This window comes from Frieseomelitta varia, unplaced genomic scaffold, assembly GCF_011392965.1.
Source record: "Frieseomelitta varia isolate USP_RPSP 00005682 unplaced genomic scaffold, Fvar_1.2 scaffold_215, whole genome shotgun sequence".
In the NCBI taxonomy this organism is placed as follows: domain Eukaryota; kingdom Metazoa; phylum Arthropoda; class Insecta; order Hymenoptera; family Apidae; genus Frieseomelitta; species Frieseomelitta varia.
The window spans coordinates 732982-754699 of record NW_025109917.1 but is presented as its reverse complement, the minus strand read 5'-3'; the positions used below and the strand labels follow the sequence as shown (position 1 = coordinate 754699).

The window sequence follows — 21718 nt, the reverse complement described above, 5'->3', positions numbered from 1 at the left end:
TGTTATCACAGCAAATGCACATTAGCCATTGTTCAACTATAATTTGCAACGAATCTACGCCGTAAATCGTAGCGTTTCAACCATGATAAACACAAATGACGTCTTATCTTATAAATATATCTATAAATTGAACGTGCGTTACCAGTAGGCTCATTATAACCAAGGAAAGAAAAGCAAAGAGACGACGAGCGTTTTGTTTCCTTTGAAACGCGGAGCCATTGCTCTGTTTATTTGGCAGGGAATTTGGCGCCGAGTGCCCCATCGCGACGTTGTGTACATACATTCGCAACTCGAGATTACATCGACTCGCGTAAACAACGCTCCGCCATCATTTATCAGAGATATTTTCCAAATTCGACGGATGCAAATTTACGACTGGCGCCCTAATCACAGCAAACCTACTTGTCCCTTTTCATTTCGATCAATGATGTTCCAAACGCGCACGCATCTCGTTAATCCCGTTCGTTCGCGGAATAAGTTCTTTCTATTTCGCGGTGTCTTCGTTGAGGTAAATGTCAATCAACAATCGTGACGAAACAAGGTAACCGTCGTAGCGAAATATAACGCGCTAACGAGCCACGGAGACGCTAATATCCCGCGGATAATCGTCCAAATTGTCAAATCGACGATATCTTTATTTTTCATGGTTCTACAGGCGATACCTTCAACAGCCTCTTGCACAACGTTCAACGAAATTAATTCGTTCTCTACGTCTTACGTGGAGACGAGTTATTGTTCCTCCACTTGGAGAGAGATTCCGTGATTTCAATGCAGGCTCGAATTCTCGGTGATAAAACGTGCCAGCCAGGCGTTGATGTTACGCCGTTGCCGTTATTGTGACCGTAAAAATTTTCGAAAAGTCTCCCAAAAGTCAAAATTTTGTGCGCGAAACCATCGGAATCTGTTCGACCTCACTCGGCGAATTTCGGGATTATGCAGATATTTGTAACATTTGTTGTTCAAGTACGTCACTTGAATTCCGATTCGACTGAAATTTTGAAAAACAGAGAAACTCTCGGGAACGTCCGGAATCCGACACATTTTTAACCGCCGAGAATCGTCATTCGATGTTATCTGCTCATCCACCGCTGCAAATGAAAAAGAAATCGAGCAGTCGATTCGAGATATCGATCCGTCACTAACTCGTATTTACTTCCTGCTCGACGAAACCAATTAGCGGGTCGTTACTAACGATCTTATCGCCCGTGTGCCTGAAGGAATATTTTTTTTTTTTAATCATCTGAAGATGCGGATCTCGTTTAACCCTGCTCCAAGCTGTTAAAATTTTCGAATTTTCTTGCAGTTGAATCTCGTTTTTTAAACAGAAAAAGAAAAAAAAAAGAAGCTTCGCAATATTTCGAGGAAATATTATTCGAAATAGAATCTTGGAAAGATCTAAGTAGACGCGAGGGATGAAAAGACTCGAGAACTTCATTATTAGGATCAGCTTCGATCCTCCGCGGTTAAAAGGTTTTCTCAACGCGTCCATTTTGTTTGCCGCGGGACATCGACACCCGTCTCGATCGATTCTCGTGTTCGCAGCTGGCCGTAATGCGAATCGTCGATCGTTACGCACTGTGCGACTTTTTGCAATCGATTGCGCCGAAAATGTCTTTCTTGCGCTCGAGTTTTTTTTTTTTCGTAAACACACGCGACACGCATAACGCAGATGTATTACAGCGAGGAGGAAATGGTGCGGCGGTCGTTCCGATCAGGCCTTAAAACTCGAGTCACGGTGAAAGTTCTCCACAGCCAGTTTCACGTTAATGCGTATTGTGCCGTGATTGTCGGATCGATCTTGCAATCGAGAGAAGACATCAGCCCATTGTTAATTACCACGATCTTCGTTCGCAGATCAGGAAAAGAAATTCAGTTAAATTTCACGACGTTCTAAACTGTTGTAGAATTCTGTTTGAATGAAAAATACATACATATGTACTGTTTGAGAGAATTCGAAAAGATATTTAAAGTTAAAATAACAAAGTGAAAGCAGAATTAATTCTGCAGAGTCGAAGCAGAAAACTCGAAATATCATCAGATTGTTAAGAAAATTGAGGCTGTCTTTGCTGAATTGGATACAATTGTTTGGCTGACAAGTGCCTTCTGTTATCTATCAAAGTGATTACATGGTCTAAAACTAGCAAAATTATCCTTGTCTCAATAAGTATTCTAGAACACATTTGTACGTACAAGATACTTATATTTCAGACAAAAGTTTCAACACTGTTAGTTATCACTACTTAAAACAGTCTCTAAAAGTTTACATTACAGTTTCGATAATATTGCCTCTCGCTTCTTGAACCTCGGATCTTGAACTTTCAATAAAGCACAAGGATATTTACCTTGATCGATGTTCATAGTTCAATGCAGATTCAGGACTTTGTAATTCTAATTTTCATTCAATGTTCCCTCGTAAATCTTCGACGCGAGTTAAACAACTTGAGCTGTTGAGAGCAAACGCTGCACGAAGGCAACGTTTCACGTGCGATTTATCTTTCAGTCAATTTACGCGTAATTCATCTCTCGGTCGCGATTGAGCTCGTTTCTTTTTTTTTTTTTTTTTTTTTTTTTTCTTTCAACGCAACGCCACGGAAGGTAACTCCACATTTATTTTTTCCACCTTCAAGATTGAACCTCGATAAATAAAATCACTGCCTTCTATCCATCAACATCCATCCTTTTTTGACGCGAATGCTGTTTCAAAGGCGTCCCATCGATCATTCGTCGTTTCGAATTTTGAGGCTCGGCTTCGCGCGACACGTGTTATCGCTTCCTCGACGCCGCGCTGCTTTCCTTTTTTCTCTTCTTTTTCATTCTCCAAGTTCTTCTCGCGAGGTCGCCTTCCGAATCATTTTTGCAAACAATCGGCGGCAGCCTTGTATCACTTCTCGTCGATTGCACAATCGTCTGTTTTCTCTCTCTTTATTGGTTCTTTCACGTTTAACGACCAGTAAATGGGATAGTAAACGATAGTTCGAATGATACGAAGGATTTTTGTTCCGGTCGTGCCAGGCGAATGGAAGCGAACGCGAGAGACGTTGCATCATTCTGAAACGAACGAGGTGCGAAATCGATTTCTACGGTCGTGATCTAACTAGGCGAGCATTGTTCCTTCTTCCTTTCATTTGCTTCTCCGCTTCAGAGCGGAGAATATATCATTTCCATTGCCACGTGTTCGGTATTGTTCGGACGTAATCAACAATTGTTTTAACCAGGATAAAATTACTTCTTTTTTTAAACTCTATGTCCGTAGATTATCTGACCTAGACAGACTAGTCTGTCGGTAGTCGATTGAAAATAATACGATTTCTTTTCCATTGTGAGTCAACTTTCCTATTGAAAGCAGCGAACTCACGATACATATTCCGCAATTAGGCATCCCGCTCGCCTAAAACAAAGAATGATATCGTTCCGTTTAATCTTTCTCAGGCTGTGAAATGAAGTGTGTAAAAAAAAAGGGAATCCGTAAATGCAAATGAGGAGAGAGCGAATGAAAAGCGAGAAGAAGCTGCGCTTTTTAAATAATAATTGCCTCTGCATATATTGTATGCAGATGAGCTTCCTTTCTTGATTATTTGTCCGTGTAATAAAGAGAATAATTAATAATGATTCGTGTTAAGTGGGCACGTAGCCAGGGATATTGGTCAAATTGAATAATTGCCGAAATACTTGCCATTAAGTTTGCAAGGCCGTGAAATTTCTCATTTTAGACGAATTACGATCCTCGTGACGCAACGCGAGGGGAAGTGATTATTTTATTTGAGAGGTACCGTAACAAATTACAAATTAGAGCTAAACGCCACTCTTAAACAACGTTTTCCTTATTTGAAAGGAACTTGTCTCTTCTGAAATATCCCTCAAAGAAATAGCACAATTGCTGGCACACCATTGCCCGTTCGCTCTATTTAGAGAAATAGAAAAATAATTTGGTCCTTTCAACAGATCGTGGAATGCAAGCGACGTCGTTGTCAAACGTTTGTTCAAAGTGGCCGTCTGCATCTTACAATCAGTGAAAAAAAAAGAAAAAAAAAGAAAAAAAAGAAAACGAAACGAAAGTTTACACGACACTGAGCTTCCTTGTAACTCGCGCAATATACAATCGAGATGCTAGATGAAATTTGAAAAGGTCGAGACGTTAACAAAAACAATCGCTTAAATCAACGATCTCGATCGCGCGGAGCACGTACTCGATAAATAAACGAGTAAATCGAAGGAGTTAACAAGAACGGCGCCGTACATAAATTCGGCGTAGTCGGGCTGTTCGTTAAACTCGGCAAGTTACTCGGAAAATAAAAGTCAAGAAGGAGCGAAATATGCGGCAGAAGAACGGTCATATAAAAGCGTTCGTAAATATACAGGCGGATGAAATTTTCGAAAGTTTCGAAATCACCGAGATAAAAAGTCGGGCGATCGTTGCGTTGCAACTTGGCAAATTTCTTGGCTGCTGTTAAATTTCAACGATTTAGCGAGCTACGAAGTTGCGTGAACGGTTACGGCAGAGCATGGCCAATAAAACGGGACGAGTCGTTTGCGCTGCGACACTAATTATTTCTAGCTACCGCTTTCACGGTATATTCCCGAACTTGACGACATTACGCTGCTCCGATACTTAGGACGCGCGTTATTGTGCCAGCGTAAGCAACGTCGATGGTTAGATGGCTGGTCGACAGTTTCACAGTTGATGGCTTGATTAAATTTGTTGCCATTTAATAAACCTTTGGCACGAACCGAAAGTGTTCCCTCTATCGGCGATCCCTTCTATGGCAAAATTTAATAAATTCATTTTTACCTCGTCTAGATGTAGCAAAAGAAGAAAAAGAAAAGAAAACTAGAAAATTGTTTTTCACGTCTCTTCTGACTCTCTCTTTATTAATTCAAACGTGAACACTTAGCCAGTCGTGCATATATATTGTTTTGAAGTAAAAGTCACGCGACGGAGGGACACGTGATGTTCGGTACGATAATATTTCGAGCGATTCCGCAAACAAGTGTCTTCGTCGGGTGACGAAGCGCGAACCAGGAGAGACGATTTCTTTCGAATCGATCTTGAGTAAAGATCTTCGTCGATCTTCACGTTTAGACGCGATACGACGATTTCGAAATTTCTATACGCTCCAGGGGATAGTATAGATATAATTGAGCGTGAAAAAGCTATGCCAGCGCTTTTTTACCACGGCTTTTACCCGCGAGAGAGGAAGTGAAAGTGTCTCGGCTTCCTCCGAGTGACCAGCTCGAATAAACGCAACCTCGAAGTAAAACCCAACCAAAAATGATCGCGCCGAATTGCGGGCATGAATTGTGAAAGAGGCGCGCGCGGCTGTTGCAAGCGGTTTCGCGCGGTTCCACGCGAATCAAAGGATAAACAAAACCTTATTGGTACGTTGATGGTACCACATAAATATTTGCAAGCGACCGCAAGGAAGCACCACGCGCGCGTTGAATTTCGAAATCAAGGTAAACAAACGATACACCATCAAAATATTCTGTTTCGATCGTCTGTCTAAGATATATTTATTTTTTTATTGAAAAAAAAGAGGAGGGTGTTTTAAATGTTTTGTATTATCCCCGGTATATTTTCGTTTTATTCGATTGCTTTATTATTCCATTGTACGCTAATTAATAATTTATATCGTTGGTGGAAATGTCTTCTTAGTACGTTCTTAGTTCTTTTGTTTATAGAATCTTTTGGTTTTTAGTTTGATACTTATAATCTTATATAAATACAGTGATTTCGAAATGTTTAAACTGGAAACGTTTTACTTGGTACCTAGATACGTAGATTTTTAATTTCAAGGTATTGCGTAGGTATCTTTGCTTGGACATGCGAGAAAATATCAACTTTTCTTTTTAGCTGATCCCGCGCACTTTCTCTCTAGTCGTTCCACGTGCTTTTACCTACAGCGGTGGAAAATCGATAATAAAAAAAATTTACGAGAAAAAATTGATACAAATTGATACAAAACCAATCGTATCGTTCCTTTTCCTTTTCTGTTTTTGCAACTTTCGCAACACGCCTCAGTAGGCAGAAGATTATTCGAAACTTCTTGTCGCGAAACTTTGCTCGGGCAAACTCTTTAAAGCTTTACGATAAAAGGCGTTTGAAAATTAATGTTCAACCTAATGAACGTCAAATTCCTTTTGTTCTATTCTATTTCTCGAATCGAAATCTGCATACAATACGCACTGTGCGAAAGAGCAATGGAAAAGAAAAAAAAAAAAAAAGAATTGAAAACAAAAATGATTGGTTGCCTGTGGAACGTGATTATGACAGAATCGCGACGTTCTTCGTTTACATACCTGCTTCTGCATAACCGGTTATATCCACCGACAGATCATTGTCTTATCAAACATGCCTCTTTGGCTTCCAGGCATAAAAGGCACGTTGCTTTCTACAGGAAGTGGCTGTTTCGTGCAGTACTGGTTCGAGACTGACACTGTTTACAACTGTTTGACCGTTCGAAGCACGAAATCATACGTATCCTCTCACGTGTCTAATTCAGCGTATTTTATCCTAAATGTCAATGATCGTTCTTCAAAACTAAATGACAAAACTTCGACAATACGTCAAGCAATCTCGAGCAATCTTTATACCCTCTGGACGGTATATTTTCGTCAAACGTAATTTAAAATTCATCTCTCACCCTTCCTACTTCCGCGATAAGCATTTGCAGTCACCTTGAGGTCGGCAGAAGAAGAATCGTGCCTGGCGGAACTAGGCGTATCGTTCGAAGGTAGCCGAAACAAATTTGTATTCGGCGCGCTGACGCTCTTTTAGTTTCCTTATCGCGTCCACTTTGAACAAAGTCGAACGAGGTCCCGTGGTTTTGCCAACTCCTGCTAAAGAGGCCGCTCGAGAAAGTCGACTCGCTTCCAAAATCCAAGCGAGCGCCGGCAAACCCGGACTGAGTTTCGTTCTCGAAGAAGTGAACGCCCACCGCCTCTCTTCAATAATTGAGAAAATTGAATAAACTGCGCTTCAACATGGATATTTCCTTTTTTTTCTTTTTAAGGGGATATTCTGGTAATCCGGCTTAAGAAAATCGACTTTCTGGGGATTTTTTTCTAAGAAAAATCATGATACATTTTGCTATGCAGTTTTTTATAGATTTATTCATGCTTAAAGAGTATTTACAATTTTTTTTCTAACGAAATTAATGGAAGTTGTGGAAATTATATAGCCTTGGGTAAAGCACGTTTTTAAAAACGTGACGTGATTCCGGTTGTTTGAAATTAAAAAACCAAAATGCATCTTAATTAGTATAAATATAGCTATCGCATGAACCACGGAAACAGCGAAATTTCGAAAATTAAAGAAATGGCAGCACTTTGAAGTTTAAATATCGATTTTCCTTGTGCTTTTTGTCATTTGAGTGGTAAACAAAAATAGAAAAAGACACCAGATTTTGAAATCCGTGGCTCGTGCGATAAAGGTACATTCAGTGAAGCTCTCCTCCAAATTTCAAGTCAATCGGTCAACTAAAACGTCTGAAATATCTCGTCAACCAGTTTAAAAAGTATGAATTTGAGAAAAACACATTTGAAGTTCTTGTTACCCGTGGTATAAAGATATTCATACTTACAATCAATCGAGCAGCAGAACAAATAAAATATTATAAAATAACAATAATATAATAATAAATAACAATATTATAAAATATTTTATGAGAAAAACACATTTGAAGCTTTTGTTACCCATTGCACGAAAATATTCATACTTACAATATCGAGCAGTAGAACAAATAAAATATTATAAAATAACAATCATATAAAAATAAATAATGATATTATAAAATAAAATATTTTATAAGAAAAACACATTTGAAGTTTTTGTTACCCGTTGCACAAAAATATATTCATACTTACGTTGCGAGCAGTACACCGTTCCCTTTAAACATCTATAACTTTGCTAATTTTACGAATTCAAACAAATCATTTTACATAGACATTTTCGAAAGCATACACTTTGAGAAAATGTGAAAAGAAAAAAATTGATTTTTTTTTTAAACCGGATTACGGAATAATTATCAGAATATCTCCTTGAGGAGCTCGAGCGATCGCGAAACCGGAAAAATTGAGGAAGCAACGACGCGAGGACGTTTTACGGGATTTCGACGCGCGCGCGCGCGCGAAGCACCGACGAATCGTATAATTCGCGGAAATGAGACAGGCTGCCGTATGATTCGAGGTAATTGGATTATAATTCGTTGGCGCGATCCTCGCGCGGGAAGATCGTGGCCAAGGTCGCGAGGAATTAGCGAAGTTCGGCTCGTCTATGCTCGATTGGACGAAATTCAAGGAGCATGAATGCTTCACTTCGTAATCGAGCAATTTCATATTCGATCGATTTAATTCAATTTCGTCGTCGAGAGTTTCAGCGAACTCAAACGTGCTTTGATGTTGCAAATCAGAAAATAAAAGAGAAGGACAGAGAGTGGAGCGACTGATGGGGGGGGGGGCTGAAGAAGGTCGAGCTTCATCGTGGACGCGAGCAAAACACACGACTCGATTATTAGCATGCGAGCCACGCGGGCTTCGTATCATTTCGATTCGACACGGTTTCGTGTGGTCGGTGAAACACCCGCTGAGTGAAAAATTCACCCGGGCCTAACTGGAGAACTTCAACTTCAAAAGGCAACGAAAACGTTTCATTATTTCTACCGTCGTGTTGTACACAATAGAGCCATTGTTCTGGCACGCTTCGGGGAATCGATTAATGTCCGAGAATTGAATTAAAACGATTGATGGACGAAGCGTGAGAAAACGCGTACACATTCCTCGATTTTCTCGATTAACTTGACTCACATTATTATTGCTGGAAACCAATAATAATAACAGAATTAACAGGAAATAATTGCAAGTTTCGCGGCGAGGCGTGCCGATCGATTTGCACTCGTTGGAGATTTATCGAGCAAGTATGTAAATACTTGGATATCGCAGTTTCCGCGACATTGATTTGTTAATCCACGAATCGGACTAGGTACATTTGCGTGATTCCGCGTGAAATTGCTAGGTGCTCATTTTCAGGTGGCTGTTTACATCGAGTTGGAGCAATCTGTTGCGACCAAGCGCGATTGCTTGGCCACCGACGCGACAAATTCGGAATCGACCGGGATCCTAATTCTGCCCTCCCGAGGACAGATACCTACTAAATTAGAGGATATTTCCTCGTCCTTCGCTCGCGCGGCAGCTAACAATCTCGATCGTTAATACTTCCGCATGAAGGACTTCCACTTGATATTCGGTTGATGCTCATAGCGTTTCGAGTGATCATTCACTCACTGGAAGCTCTTATCTTTCAAATAAAAGTTTGGAATGATCATTGCCATGGAAGCTTTTATCTTTCAAATAAAAGTTTGGAATGATCATTGCCATGGAAACTTTTATTTTCTATGTTTTCGCACGACCTATCATTAACGTAATAAAATTCTTTTTACTTCATAGAGATTCAACGAGAGAGGTAATTATACAAATTGTTTATTGCATAATTGATTTAAAAGATTGAAATATATACTTTTGTACTCTCGATCGTCTTGGTCGCTGTCCGAATCGTCCAAAAGTTACGTTCCAACGTCTTCGTTTCGGTGAAACTAGGTATTCATTTTCAAATGTTGAATGCAGTTATTATTTAACGCGTTGTAGGAACCAGAGATCGAATACCGATATGTTTTGAGGTTTTAATATTTTACCGATATTTGAGTTAGTAATAATATAACATAACCGCTTTTTGATCAGTTCCATTAATAAGAGTATCGTACGTTTAATACCGGTATTTTTAAACGCTTTCCACCGCTAATTGGCGCCAGTATTGAGATATAATAAACACTGAAATTCATATCGCAGTATTACAAGGAAGAACAAGTATTAAATATATAGTTTTCGTTTATTATGTATGAAGATGAGTGAAAATGGGTATATTTGAAGGAGATTGCTCATTTTCTTTTGAATTAGTAATTATCATTTATACATTGTTCTTCTTAGATAATAACGTAAATCAAGAAATAACCGTGCTAAAGTAATGTCATTATCAAAAAGCATCCTCACTAGTTCTCACTGTCTCACTTTTTCAATCTGCAATGGTGCCGATTGATCCCGATTCCACTGAAACACGATCTTATCCAATTCGTGTTTCTTTATTCTATAATACTTGCCGTACTATACCAAAATACCGGTATCTGATGCATTTAGTTCCCGTTGCGACAGTAGATAGAGCAATTACCTAAAACTATCGATTCGATCTGCGTTGCACGAAAGTCTGCTGTACATCTTTCTCGCAAATATGCGTGGAAAACGTGTCTGCTGAGAAACAGAAATAGAAAGGAAGGTGTTACACGCTATCGATTCGTCGATCGCGCGAGCATCCGCGACATTTATCGCTCGATCGTTGTTTCGTTGGCGGTGTAAGTGTGTCAGGGTGATCGTAGCCGAGTTCTCACACTACTCGGCGCAAGCCAGGTTGTTCATAGTATGGAAATTCGATCGAGTTGAAAGACAGAGAGAGAGAAAGAGGGAAAGAGGGAGAGAGACACAGAATGACGCGCGTCGAAACGATTTTCCCCAGGTTTTCTTAGCCCCGATAGCGTCGAGAGGCTTGGCCATTGACTGCGAGAAGCGTCCCGGTGTACGCTTGTCCCTGGAGGAGGTCAATACACTCGAGTTGCAACGCGTCGCGAACCCTATTGCTCCTCGGCTCGAAACGGTTTGCTTACTCTAACGGCAACTGGCCGATTTACTTCGCTTGCCTCTTGTTGCTGCTGCTGCCGCCGCCGCCGGTACGCCACGCGTCTGCGAACGATAGCGGGATTAAATCGCTCGTTTACGGCGGCAGGCTTCTCTTAATTAAAATTTGATTGCGCGAGCCGCGCGGCGCGGCTGTTAAACTGCGTCCTGCAGCTGGCTGATACCACCGTGGCTTCGGCTTAACGAAGTTACACGGCTAACGCGTTTCCTTGCGAGACTATTTGCAGCCTTGAAACTTGGCTTTAAGGGCAGAGTTGCTTTTATCGGTTTTAGATAAATGTTGCAGTGGAAATGAGAAATTCTCTGCAAACAACAAAGGCAAAGCAAGCGTCGCGATAGGCTCGTTGATGATTTCAATGGCAAAGCAAATTAACAGGGTGAAGCTCGTTTGAGAATTTTTGGGTGAAATGCAGATGCGTTACGTATTAAAATTAATTACATTAATTATTTTATATGTGCATATGTATGCAATTTCTTTTATTGTTTAGATAAATGTTGCAATGTAAATGAGAAATTCTCTGCAAAGCAAGTGTCGTGATAGGCTCGTTGATGATTTCAATGGCAAAGCAAATTAACAGGGTGAAGCTCGTTTGAGAATTTTTGGGTGAAAAGCAAATGCGTTACGTGTTAAAATTAATTACATTATTTATTTTATATATGGATATGTATGCAATTTCTTTTATTGTTTAGATAAATGTTGCAATGTAAATGAGAAATTCTCTGCAAAGCAAGTGTCGTGATAGGCTCGTTGATGATTTCAATGATAAAGCAAATTAATACGGTGAAGCTCGTTTGAGAGTTTTTGAGTGAAAAGCAGATGAGTTACGTATTAAAATTAATTACATTAATTATTTTATATATGGATATGTATGCAATTTCTTTTATTGTTTAGATAAATGTTGCAATGTAAATGAGAAATTCTCTGCAAACAACAAAGGCAAAGCAAGCGTCGTGATAGGCTCGTTGATGATTTCAATGGCAAAGCAAATTAATACGGTGAAGCTCGTTTGAGAATCTTTGAGTAAAAAGCAAATGCGTTACGTATTAAAATATTGCATATTTACACACATTTGTTTTGCATATACGTATTAATATACATTTTTCTTTTTTTTTTTTTACTTCAATGATTAAACAGTCATTGAGCAATGTGAATAACCACGAATTACACGCGAGATTATTTTCATAAACTCTGTCCAAGCGACGTAAATCATTGATGTACGTACGTACGGACGCAAGTATAGCAAAGCTACACATAATGCAGACAACTCACTGGGAGAACGTTCATCTACTTTCGCAATAATGTTGTTACTTCTGCCATTTGGATATTCCGCGCATGTTACCCGATATACTGAAATGGTGCGTTAAACTCCTTTTGGTCTAAAGAGAGAACAAAGTTCAACGTTAGTTGAGCACGTTATACATATACAAGTCTCAAGACTGGTAAGAAGCACGGTATTTAGCAATCTTTACAGAGGGAATTATGTATGATAAAACGGTATTTATGGTTGCTGCCTGTGCACTTCTTTCCTTGCCACTTTGCGCGCATTCTGATTGAAATGCAGCTGAACGGCTCAAACATTGCAAGAACGTTCGCAAGCGATTATTTTATCTCTAAAAACCTCGATAATATCTCATAATCTTTTTTAACAAGTATTATCAAACAACGACAGACATAATAAACGTGCAGATAACAGAGATACCGAGAGAGATCCCGTGCAAAATATTACCGCGATTAATATTTATCATTTTGATGTATCTGGTAAAACCAGAAGTAGAAACATCTGCATCATCGTACATCATCGTGTAGAGATAAGTATCGATTGGTTCTTCGCATCGCCGCTAGTATCGACGACGACCGATCAATTAAATAAGTTAAATACTAGTTGGCCTTGGACCGTACTTGGTCGATGTACGCTTACGATCGTGACCGATTGAGAGAAAAAAGAAAAAAAAAAAAACCTCAGAATATGATACAAGTGTTGCAACGTCGTACGACAAATGTACTAAATCTGCTTCCTGTTGCTTGAATTTATTACAACAGCACGATTACTTAAAGTAACGACACGAAGACGGGAAACTGTATCATTATGTCGTAATACACATGTTGCCAACAATAAAAGCATTTCACCTGATTGCGAGCAGTATCTGTACAAGCTGCGTTAGCTTCACGCTTGGCTTCCGATTACTTCGAGCTACTTTTCACTATCGAAAGGCAATCGGGTTCTGCATAACGGTGCCGTCTAGAAGCGCATTTGCGACTGACGTTCAACGTTCCACGCGCTCGTACTGCCACAATTATTGTTACCGTCTAGACTCTTTGGGAAAACGAGTAGAACCCGTTAAAGTTGAAAGATCCTGAAAATGTAGCACCGTGAATGCGAGTAAATTGTCATTTACAAGGAGCATCAATTGCGTAATAGACACGTTGTGACACAACGGATGATAGTCTATTTCGTGAGGTACAATGCGGGCAGAAGTAACAATAGAAATCAATAATGACAACTGTTACACCTTCTCGACGGAGGTTCTGTTTTGTTTTTTGAAAACGTCGTTCTTGGTTTTCACGTGAAAAATTGGAACTGAGAACAGTGTGAAAAAATTCAACAGCCAAAAAAATAAAGGACGACGTGTAAATGTTTTGAAATATTTTTACAAGGCAATAGAAAAAGTAATTATTGCGTCTTGCGTCCATTAGCGATTCACTTCACGCAAGTCGAGATCCAACGATTGCCGAGTAATAAATTGCCGCTTCGTAACACGTGTATTCGCGAGAGGATTCGCAAGAATATCATTTTTCATCAACTTCATCATCCTCGTACTTACGTAAAGCACGCGTGTGATTTTAAACGCTAGAAATGCAGAAATGTTATTAATAAAACGACGTCGAATTATATAATCTTTATCTTGAAGCTGTTTTTTTTCCTTTGAACAAGACATTAAATCTCACACAGATGAGAAGAATCTCTTGCGTCTTGGTAAAATACTCGGATCCGATTAAAGCATTCGCTTCGCGAGGTCGCAAAAGTCTTGCTTTTAGCGAATTTCATTTGCAACAAAACAGGAAAATAATAATCTTCCTTTCCTATTTCGAAACCGCAGTAATGGCAATAATCAACGCTCGTGGAGTACCATCTTCTCGAACTTTCCAGTTTTGCAAATCGTATTCTGCGGTTGATGCCGGATAGACTTCAAGGATCGCGACTGCGAAGCCATTAACACGGAACAACCCCGATATACTTCCATTAACAGTCGATTTTTACTACTGTTGTTTAACAGAACGGAGAAGACCTTCTTGAATCTTTTAAATGATCCACCGATCTTACTCAAGGACTTAAACACGCAAGGAACGCTGTAAATCTTATCAGCGATCACGCGATTTCGAGCGAGTTTCAATTGAAATTTAAATTATACGAAACGAAGTTCCCAAATAGCAGAGATTACTGATCTAATATTTGAACTGATTATACAAATATTTCTACGTAAAATGTTCAGCCCTATTGAACTGGATTTACGCACTAATCTGTCGAGGGTTCACCTAGTGGTGTGGCACTAAATCATTCGATTTCGAACCTTAATGTGGCTAGATTTTATTTTCTGTACTTGAAGAGTCTGATTGCATTTGGCCTCTAGAGGTGACCTAACTCTCTCCGAGTGAATTCAGTCAGAAGTCCCGACTAGTTCTGCTCAGCTAGCTACCGAGAACTTTTGACAGTCGATTCGTTATATTAGAAAAATAATAAATATTTAAAAAATTTCGATATTAATGTAATATTAAATTAACATTTTAAAAAACCATATATTCTAATTTTCCTCTTATTTTAACAAACGTTAATTTTGGTTATCCTTTTTTTTATCAGGAATCCAACATGGTGGAAGAGACGATCGACGTTGGAACGCGGATTAACTGTGATAGCAGTTTGCGGGGTGCTTTTATGCATCGCGTTGGCTGTTGCACTCGGTGTTCTAGCAGCGAACACCATGTCCTGTAACATGTCGTCCAAAAATGGTAAGAATATTACAGCACAGTTTCAGATAATTCACAATGAATTTTGATCGGACGTTATATCCAGTGAAATGTTAGCATCGCCTTCGTAATTAATTTGTGCTTTCAAATTGCCTAATGTCTTAATAATGCATGTAGAAGCTACGTATAAACGAGCGCTTGTACTATCGATGAAAAGAAAGATGAAGGAACTTAATACTCGTGACTTGAATATCTCATAATAACTGTTGCTGTTACTCTTGAAAGTTGATGCCCATTATTTCCAATATCGAATTCGCATTGGATTATTTATCCAAGATTAATTACACTCCTATATAAACACACGCTTTAACGAGCTTACAAATGCCACAATTATTATCAGCCTGAACTCACAAAGAGAACGAGTTATCATCATATTACACTTCCGCTTCCAATTAAAACAGTACTCGACGTCGTTTAATGGCTCCCATTAACAATCATTTCGAAGCATCAACGAGTCCCATGATCCATATTACGAATATCGAAAATTATGCAGTTGCAATCTCGCGCGATAATCATCAAATAACAAACGAGTGAATGCAGAGATCGTTTCCTTTCTGACAATCCGTAAATTTGCACGATGGAGTTTTTAATGGTTTCTAAAAAAAAAAAATGGCGCGTCGTGCGTCGAACGGCACCATTCGCCCAAAGCATAACAATACACTTTTAATCATTCACGATGAACTTGAACGAATGTACCGTGCCTAACAATTAAACTGCGATAAGATAAGATAATAGGCAGACTCGCGGCAGCGTTCTGTGATAACTTATTTTCCAGGCAAGTGCTTTTTGTTCCATTTGTAAAACCTCAACGTTTAGCTAGTAAGAACTTGGAAGAGACGAGCTTTTCGATCCTCGAGCGAGAGAACGGTTCGATAACGGTTCGATGGCGTGGACGAAAGGCCATTAAAAAAGAATTTCGAGCACGTGAGAGCTGACTAAACATGCTTACAAATCGAATCGTCGTAAATTTCATTGACAGCTAATGTCACGTGCGACCTATTTTTCTCACGTTGATTTATCTCCGCGAATTAATGCACTTCTCCTCGGTTTCTCGAAATATATATACGCGCACGCTGTTGCATAAAGCGGTCGGTATTTTAATTCGCTTCTTTGTTCGTATTCTGTTACTCTAGCTTGTTTCTATGCGCATATACAAGGTGTTTCGTAACTTGCGGGACCCACTTCGGCAGCTGATTGTACGCCTAAAAATAATGGAAGAAAGTCATATAAATGTATGTCCTATCTGTCTTCGTTTATGAGGTATAATGAATTTTATAAACAGAGCAAATTCTCTGTCCGGCCTCTCTTTCCATAGGCCGCAATAATACGTAAGCAAAAATTCGCATTGTTTACAAATAATACTTTCTTGATATCTTTCGTGTGACTATTTGAAGATTCAGCAAATTTCGCAATACTCACTAAATCAGTTCAGTTCTTACTAATAATCGTAATACACGTCGTTTAAGATCGTGTTTGAAGTGATAATCCAGCGTTATTCTAATTTAGAAATGACAGAAAACTCACATGTAATTGTGCATTCAAGACATCAACACCAGTTTAGTTTAAACGTATGGGCAGGAATAATTAATAAATTTTTAACTGGACCTTTTCTTCTTGATGGGAAACTAACAAAGTATGAGTAACTAACACAAAGTATGTTGATTTTTTGAGCACGCGTTTACACGAAATATCAGAGGAAGTTCCAGTCGATATTAGATTTCGTATGCGGTTTATGCATGATAGAGCTCCGCCGCATTTTAGCCGAGTGGCTAGGGAATTTTTAAATCAACACTTTGCAAATAAATGGATTGATCGTGGAGGTCCTATTGCATGGCCTGCTCGTTCTTCGCATTTGAATCCATTAGATTTTCATTTGTGGGGACATTTAAAATCTATTGTACACGCAACATCGATTGAAAATGCTGAAATACTACTAAATAGAATAGAGCAAGGCTTCCGACAAATTCCAGAAACACCAGGAACGATAGAGAGAGTAACCAGATGAATGACAAGACGCGTGCAGGGTAGTCATTTCGAGCATTTTTTGTAAAAGTAATTAAAACAGAAAATTCATTATATCTCATAAACGAAGACAGATATATTTGTATGACTTTTTTTCATTATTTTTAAGCGTGCAATCAGCTCCCACAAGTTACGAAACACCCTGTATAATTAAGAATATATATATGTACCGTTTATTAATTTTACGGTCTTCTGACACGTGAGTTACGCAACTTATTATATATTTTTATCGCAATTATTCGAGCACGTGTATTTCTACACGTTGTCCGGTGATTTCTTGCAACGAAGATTTTTCTGAACTTTGGCAAAGATGTCAAATAAAAATACGCGCATTTCACATCAAACGTGATATTCCGTGAATCTTTACGAAACCAAATAACCAAAATTTCTGACCACCACCTACAATAGATGATCAGGAACGATCGGTAAAAATATAAATATATATGTTACGTATGTATTACGTAATGTTTATGATATGAAACATAGCACTGCGCGAATCTTGAAACCATCCCAAAGAAGAAGAGTCTTATTTCATCTTTGTCCCGCGTATCGAGACCACGATCGGATTCGATCAGGTACGAGTCGTGATAATCGTGCGACTTTATATGGTACGGCGAATCTGGTACGCGAATACACACATTTCCTCTTTCTCTCGTTGCGCGGAGAGTCTGGACGATCGACCAACGAAGGATAACATGCCGGATAAACGCGTAATTTGACGTCAATGAGATCGCGCCGATTCTGACGCATCGAAGCAATTGTTTTGAGTGTTACTCATCCTCTCGTACTTTGCGGCGATCCACTCCGGCGAGCGAATTATTAGCCAGGCCGTGTATCTTCTCATTTGTATATATTTTCGATCGAGCGTCGATAACTTCGTCGAGGAAACAAACGAAAGCGTGAATCACCGGGAATATTTTTACGAACGATCGTGTTTTTTTAGTACAAATCGTCGATACGATTAGCTCCAACGGATTGTTACTTTTTTCTTTATCGCCAACGAAATCGATTAACCCACTCGTGGTAGGTTTTATGATCCATAAAGAGTCTGTCTGAATCTTTCGTAGACACAGTCGACTATCGAAATTCTATTCTCTCGTTTCTATTCTCTTCGCTTCGTTTTGGGAGAACAGTCTGGCGTTTTTGAACGAACAATGAAGATAATTGTTGTAGGTTGTAGAATGAATTGATCGCGTCGATCGATCCTTTTTAGGAGAGACGGTTGTACCGACTCTGAATGGATCAGTTGCCCGAGGTTGATTGCACTTTGTACAGCGCCGGTGTTCGAGAAGTTTGCACGAAGATTCATTCAAACTGTGAAGCGAATCGCGACGGGAACAATGTACAAGCATGCGTGACACCGCGAGATTAGACGGTTTAACGGTTAGATTGCTTTACGTATCCGTTCGCGTATCCATTCCTCAGTACTCGGTCGAGGACGTTGATTCTGGTTGCTGTTTTTTTTTTTTTATTTCGGATAAAATTTTTCGACGAACAGTAGGATTCATAGTCATTTCATATCCATTGATCGGATTGTTTGTTAGCAAACAGCTTGAAAAGCAACTGTCACTAACAATCATTAACATTATGGACCCGCAATGTTTTTGTGTTGCATCTCCGCCTACGCGTGAGTAGATCCTGTTAACTCAGAGGGATTACCATCCACAGCCGACGCCCTGAACGGTTATCAACAGAATAAAGGCGTTCACGTTATCGACAAAGGACCCAGCTGCGACGAGGACGTGTGCACCACGAAAGAATGCATCTACACGGGTTAGTAAAAAAATTACTCGAGTAATCAAGGTTCTAGCTTCGTTCGATTCTGTACTTTTGTCGAAGCAACATTGCTAATCGCGAGGCTTTAGCCTCCAGGCTGTTGAAGAACATGGATCCCGAGGTGGAGCCGTGCGACGACTTTTACGATTTCGCTTGCGGCGGTTTCCTCAAGTCCACCATTATCCCGGACGACAAGACCAGTGTAAACACATTCACTGAAATTAGCGACGAGCTGCAGAACCAGCTGAGGGCCAGCATCGAAGAAAAAAGTACACCGGACGAGCCGAAACCGTTCAGACTCGCGAAGAATTTGTACAAGGCTTGTATGAACAAGAGTGAGTATATATATATATATATATATATATATATATATATATATATATATATATATATGTAAATATAGATTATCTTGTTTAATTTTACCTTGTGTAACACTACTTCAATTATTTCAGCGATCATCGAGCAACAAGGATTGGATCCTTTGCTGAACATCTTGCGAAAGCTCGGTGGCTGGCCAGTACTGGAAGGCGACCAGTGGAACGAAAATGAATTCAACTGGAAGGAATCGGTGTACAAATTCCGCCAGATGGGCTACTCCGTCGATTACTTCATCGACTTCAGTATTGGCGTTGATCTGAAGAACAGCACGAAACGAACAATCGACGTACGTATACAAGAAACCCACGGCCGTAAAGCTTTGACCTCTGAAAAATCAGACGGACACATTCTTCTCAAACAGAATTATTCGTGCATACATCGGAGCGAAATACAGAAGTTGGTTGTAAAGTCAAACGTATGAATTGCTAATGTAAACTCGGTCTTCCTTAAAGTCTGTGCCATTTAGCAGAGTTTTGCGCCAGTAATTGTATCGCAAACGTGGTCAAATTGCATTTGTGATTATAGCTCAATATTTATTTAAGTAAGTGACTTGGACGGATGACTTAAAATGTGCTTGCTCGGATAACGATTGTACTAATGTCGCGTTAACGCACAGTCCAACACAAAATTTCGAATATTTAATCATTTAAAAATGTTCTGTTCTCTTTCTTTCTTTCTTTCAGTTAGATCAAGCTGCCCTTGGATTATCGCGCGAATACTTGTCCAAAGGTTTCGACGATAAAATCGTACAGGCATACTACAGCTACATGATCGACATCGCGGTGATTCTCGGAGCAAATAAAACCGACGCAAACAACGAATTGAGAGAGTCGTTGGAATTTGAGATGAAGCTTGCCAACGTGAGTTGACCATTAGATCAAGACTTTAAAAAAAAAGGTCCAGACCTAACTAAAAAATTTTCGTGTATTTGCACTTGAAAGTTTCATCGTTAATTCCGCAGATTTCCTTGCCGAATGAAAAGCGTCGCAACGCCACGCTTCTTTACAATCCCATGACCGTACGAGAGTTGTCCAAGACTTATTCCAGCGTTCCATGGAAGGAATACTTCAACACTCTTCTAGCGCCCAGCGCGCAAGTGGACGAAGAGGAAATCGTGATCGTCAGCGTTCCCAATTACATCGCAAGCTTGGAGAAACTGCTGGCCACCACGCCGAGAAGAGTGCAAGCTAACTACGTGATGTGGAGGGCGGCGGCCTCCTCTGTGAGCTATCTCACCGACGAGATTCGAAAGAGGCAGCTGCAATACTCCACGGCGTTGAGCGGGAAAACGGAGAGAGAGCCCAGGTGGAAGGAGTGCATCGATACAGTTTCTGGTAGCTTGGCCATAAGTGTCGGCGCGATGTACGTTAGGAAATACTTCAAAGAGGATGCCAAGAAGAACGCCGTGGAAATGGTCGCTGATATTAGACAAGAATTCACTGAGATACTGAAAAAGGTACGCTTGTCAATTTTAACTTGACCAACTCACCATCTTGCTTATTTCTTTTCAAATAACGCAATGCCAAACAACGAATGTTTCGAGGTTTCTCTAATTTGGAAGCGATTTGATCGTTTTTTAGGTTGATTGGATGGACGAAGAAACGAGAAAGAGTGCTTTGGACAAAGCGGCCAGCATGACCAGCCACATCGCTTACCCTGACGAATTACTGGACGACAAGAAACTCGAGCAATTCTACGAGAAACTGGAATTAACGACCGACAATTACTTGGAAGGTATCTTGAACCTGACTTTGTTCGGGGTCGAATACTCCTTCAGTAAACTGAGGAAACCCGTGAACAAGTCCGATTGGGTGACTCACGGAAGGCCGGCCATCGTTAATGCGTTTTATTCGTCCATCGAGAACAGTATACGTGAGTATTGAGTTTCGTAAAAATCAATGCAAAACGATAGTTTTGTAACGAGTCGTTGGCTGATACCGTGAGAAGGCGATAACGCTTATGTAACGCTTTTGCAGAATTCCCCGCTGGTATCTTACAAGGCGCTTTCTTCAGTAACGATCGGCCAAGATACATGAATTACGGCGCTATTGGTTTCGTTATTGGCCACGAAATAACGCACGGCTTCGATGATCAGGGCAGGCAGTTCAATAAAAACGGAAATCTAGTCGACTGGTGGGCGCCGCAAACGAAAGAAAAATATCTGGAGAAAGCGGAGTGCATCATTCACCAATACGGCAATTACACAGTGGAAGATGTCGGCTTGAACGTAATGATCGATTTTTATTAGCATGCTCTCTCGTTCCCGTTTCTTCCTCATCCTCAATCATCCATGATCATTTGCGTTAATCGATACATACATTCGTCCGATACGGATTCTAATTTTATGGGTACCGACGAGCTCTCGATCTCTTTATTCCATGTAGTACATTACGTAAGCTTTATTGAACCTCTACAATGCAAACAACGCTCGACGATGATATTCTTTCTATGATAATCGACCAACGAAGGCACGAACTTTTTCTCAAAGAGGTCAAACTCGTGCACGGTGCTTACCATCACTTGCGGGTCAAACGTTATCTAACTACTGCTATAAACATAAATGTTAGTTCGATAGACTAGTTATTTTAACGCAGAGCAAGAATTTTCTTAACAATGAACGTGATCTTAACAGTTCTCATTTTTCAAATGGACAACATTAACACTAGAACTACCGACGATTAGACCGTAAAATAGAAAAACTTTATGATACGATGAAATATACAAGCTTTTGTTTGTATACTTCGAAAAATTATTTAAATCTTCAAAAATGTGCTGTTTCAC

At 39.8% G+C, this 21718-nt stretch overlaps 1 protein-coding gene across 4 annotated transcripts in view; it reads left to right on the top strand.

The window, feature by feature from the left end:
- LOC122527313 (neprilysin-2-like) overlaps positions 1 to 21718 on the top strand; it is a 35138-nt gene that overhangs the window by 12265 nt on the left and 1155 nt on the right. For 2 of the 4 annotated variants that reach the window (XM_043651374.1, XM_043651378.1), the window contains exons 2-9: positions 14595 to 14743; positions 18416 to 18556; positions 18649 to 18894; positions 19012 to 19223; positions 19621 to 19797; positions 19899 to 20393; positions 20518 to 20809; positions 20914 to 21164. In XM_043651374.1, the coding sequence (XP_043507309.1) occupies positions 14595 to 14743; positions 18416 to 18556; positions 18649 to 18894; positions 19012 to 19223; positions 19621 to 19797; positions 19899 to 20393; positions 20518 to 20809; positions 20914 to 21164 (1963 nt within the window). The remainder of the gene's footprint in view (positions 1 to 14594; positions 14744 to 18415; positions 18557 to 18648; positions 18895 to 19011; positions 19224 to 19620; positions 19798 to 19898; positions 20394 to 20517; positions 20810 to 20913; positions 21165 to 21718) is intronic. The other 2 variants (XM_043651375.1, XM_043651376.1) reach the window with 2 other exon arrangements.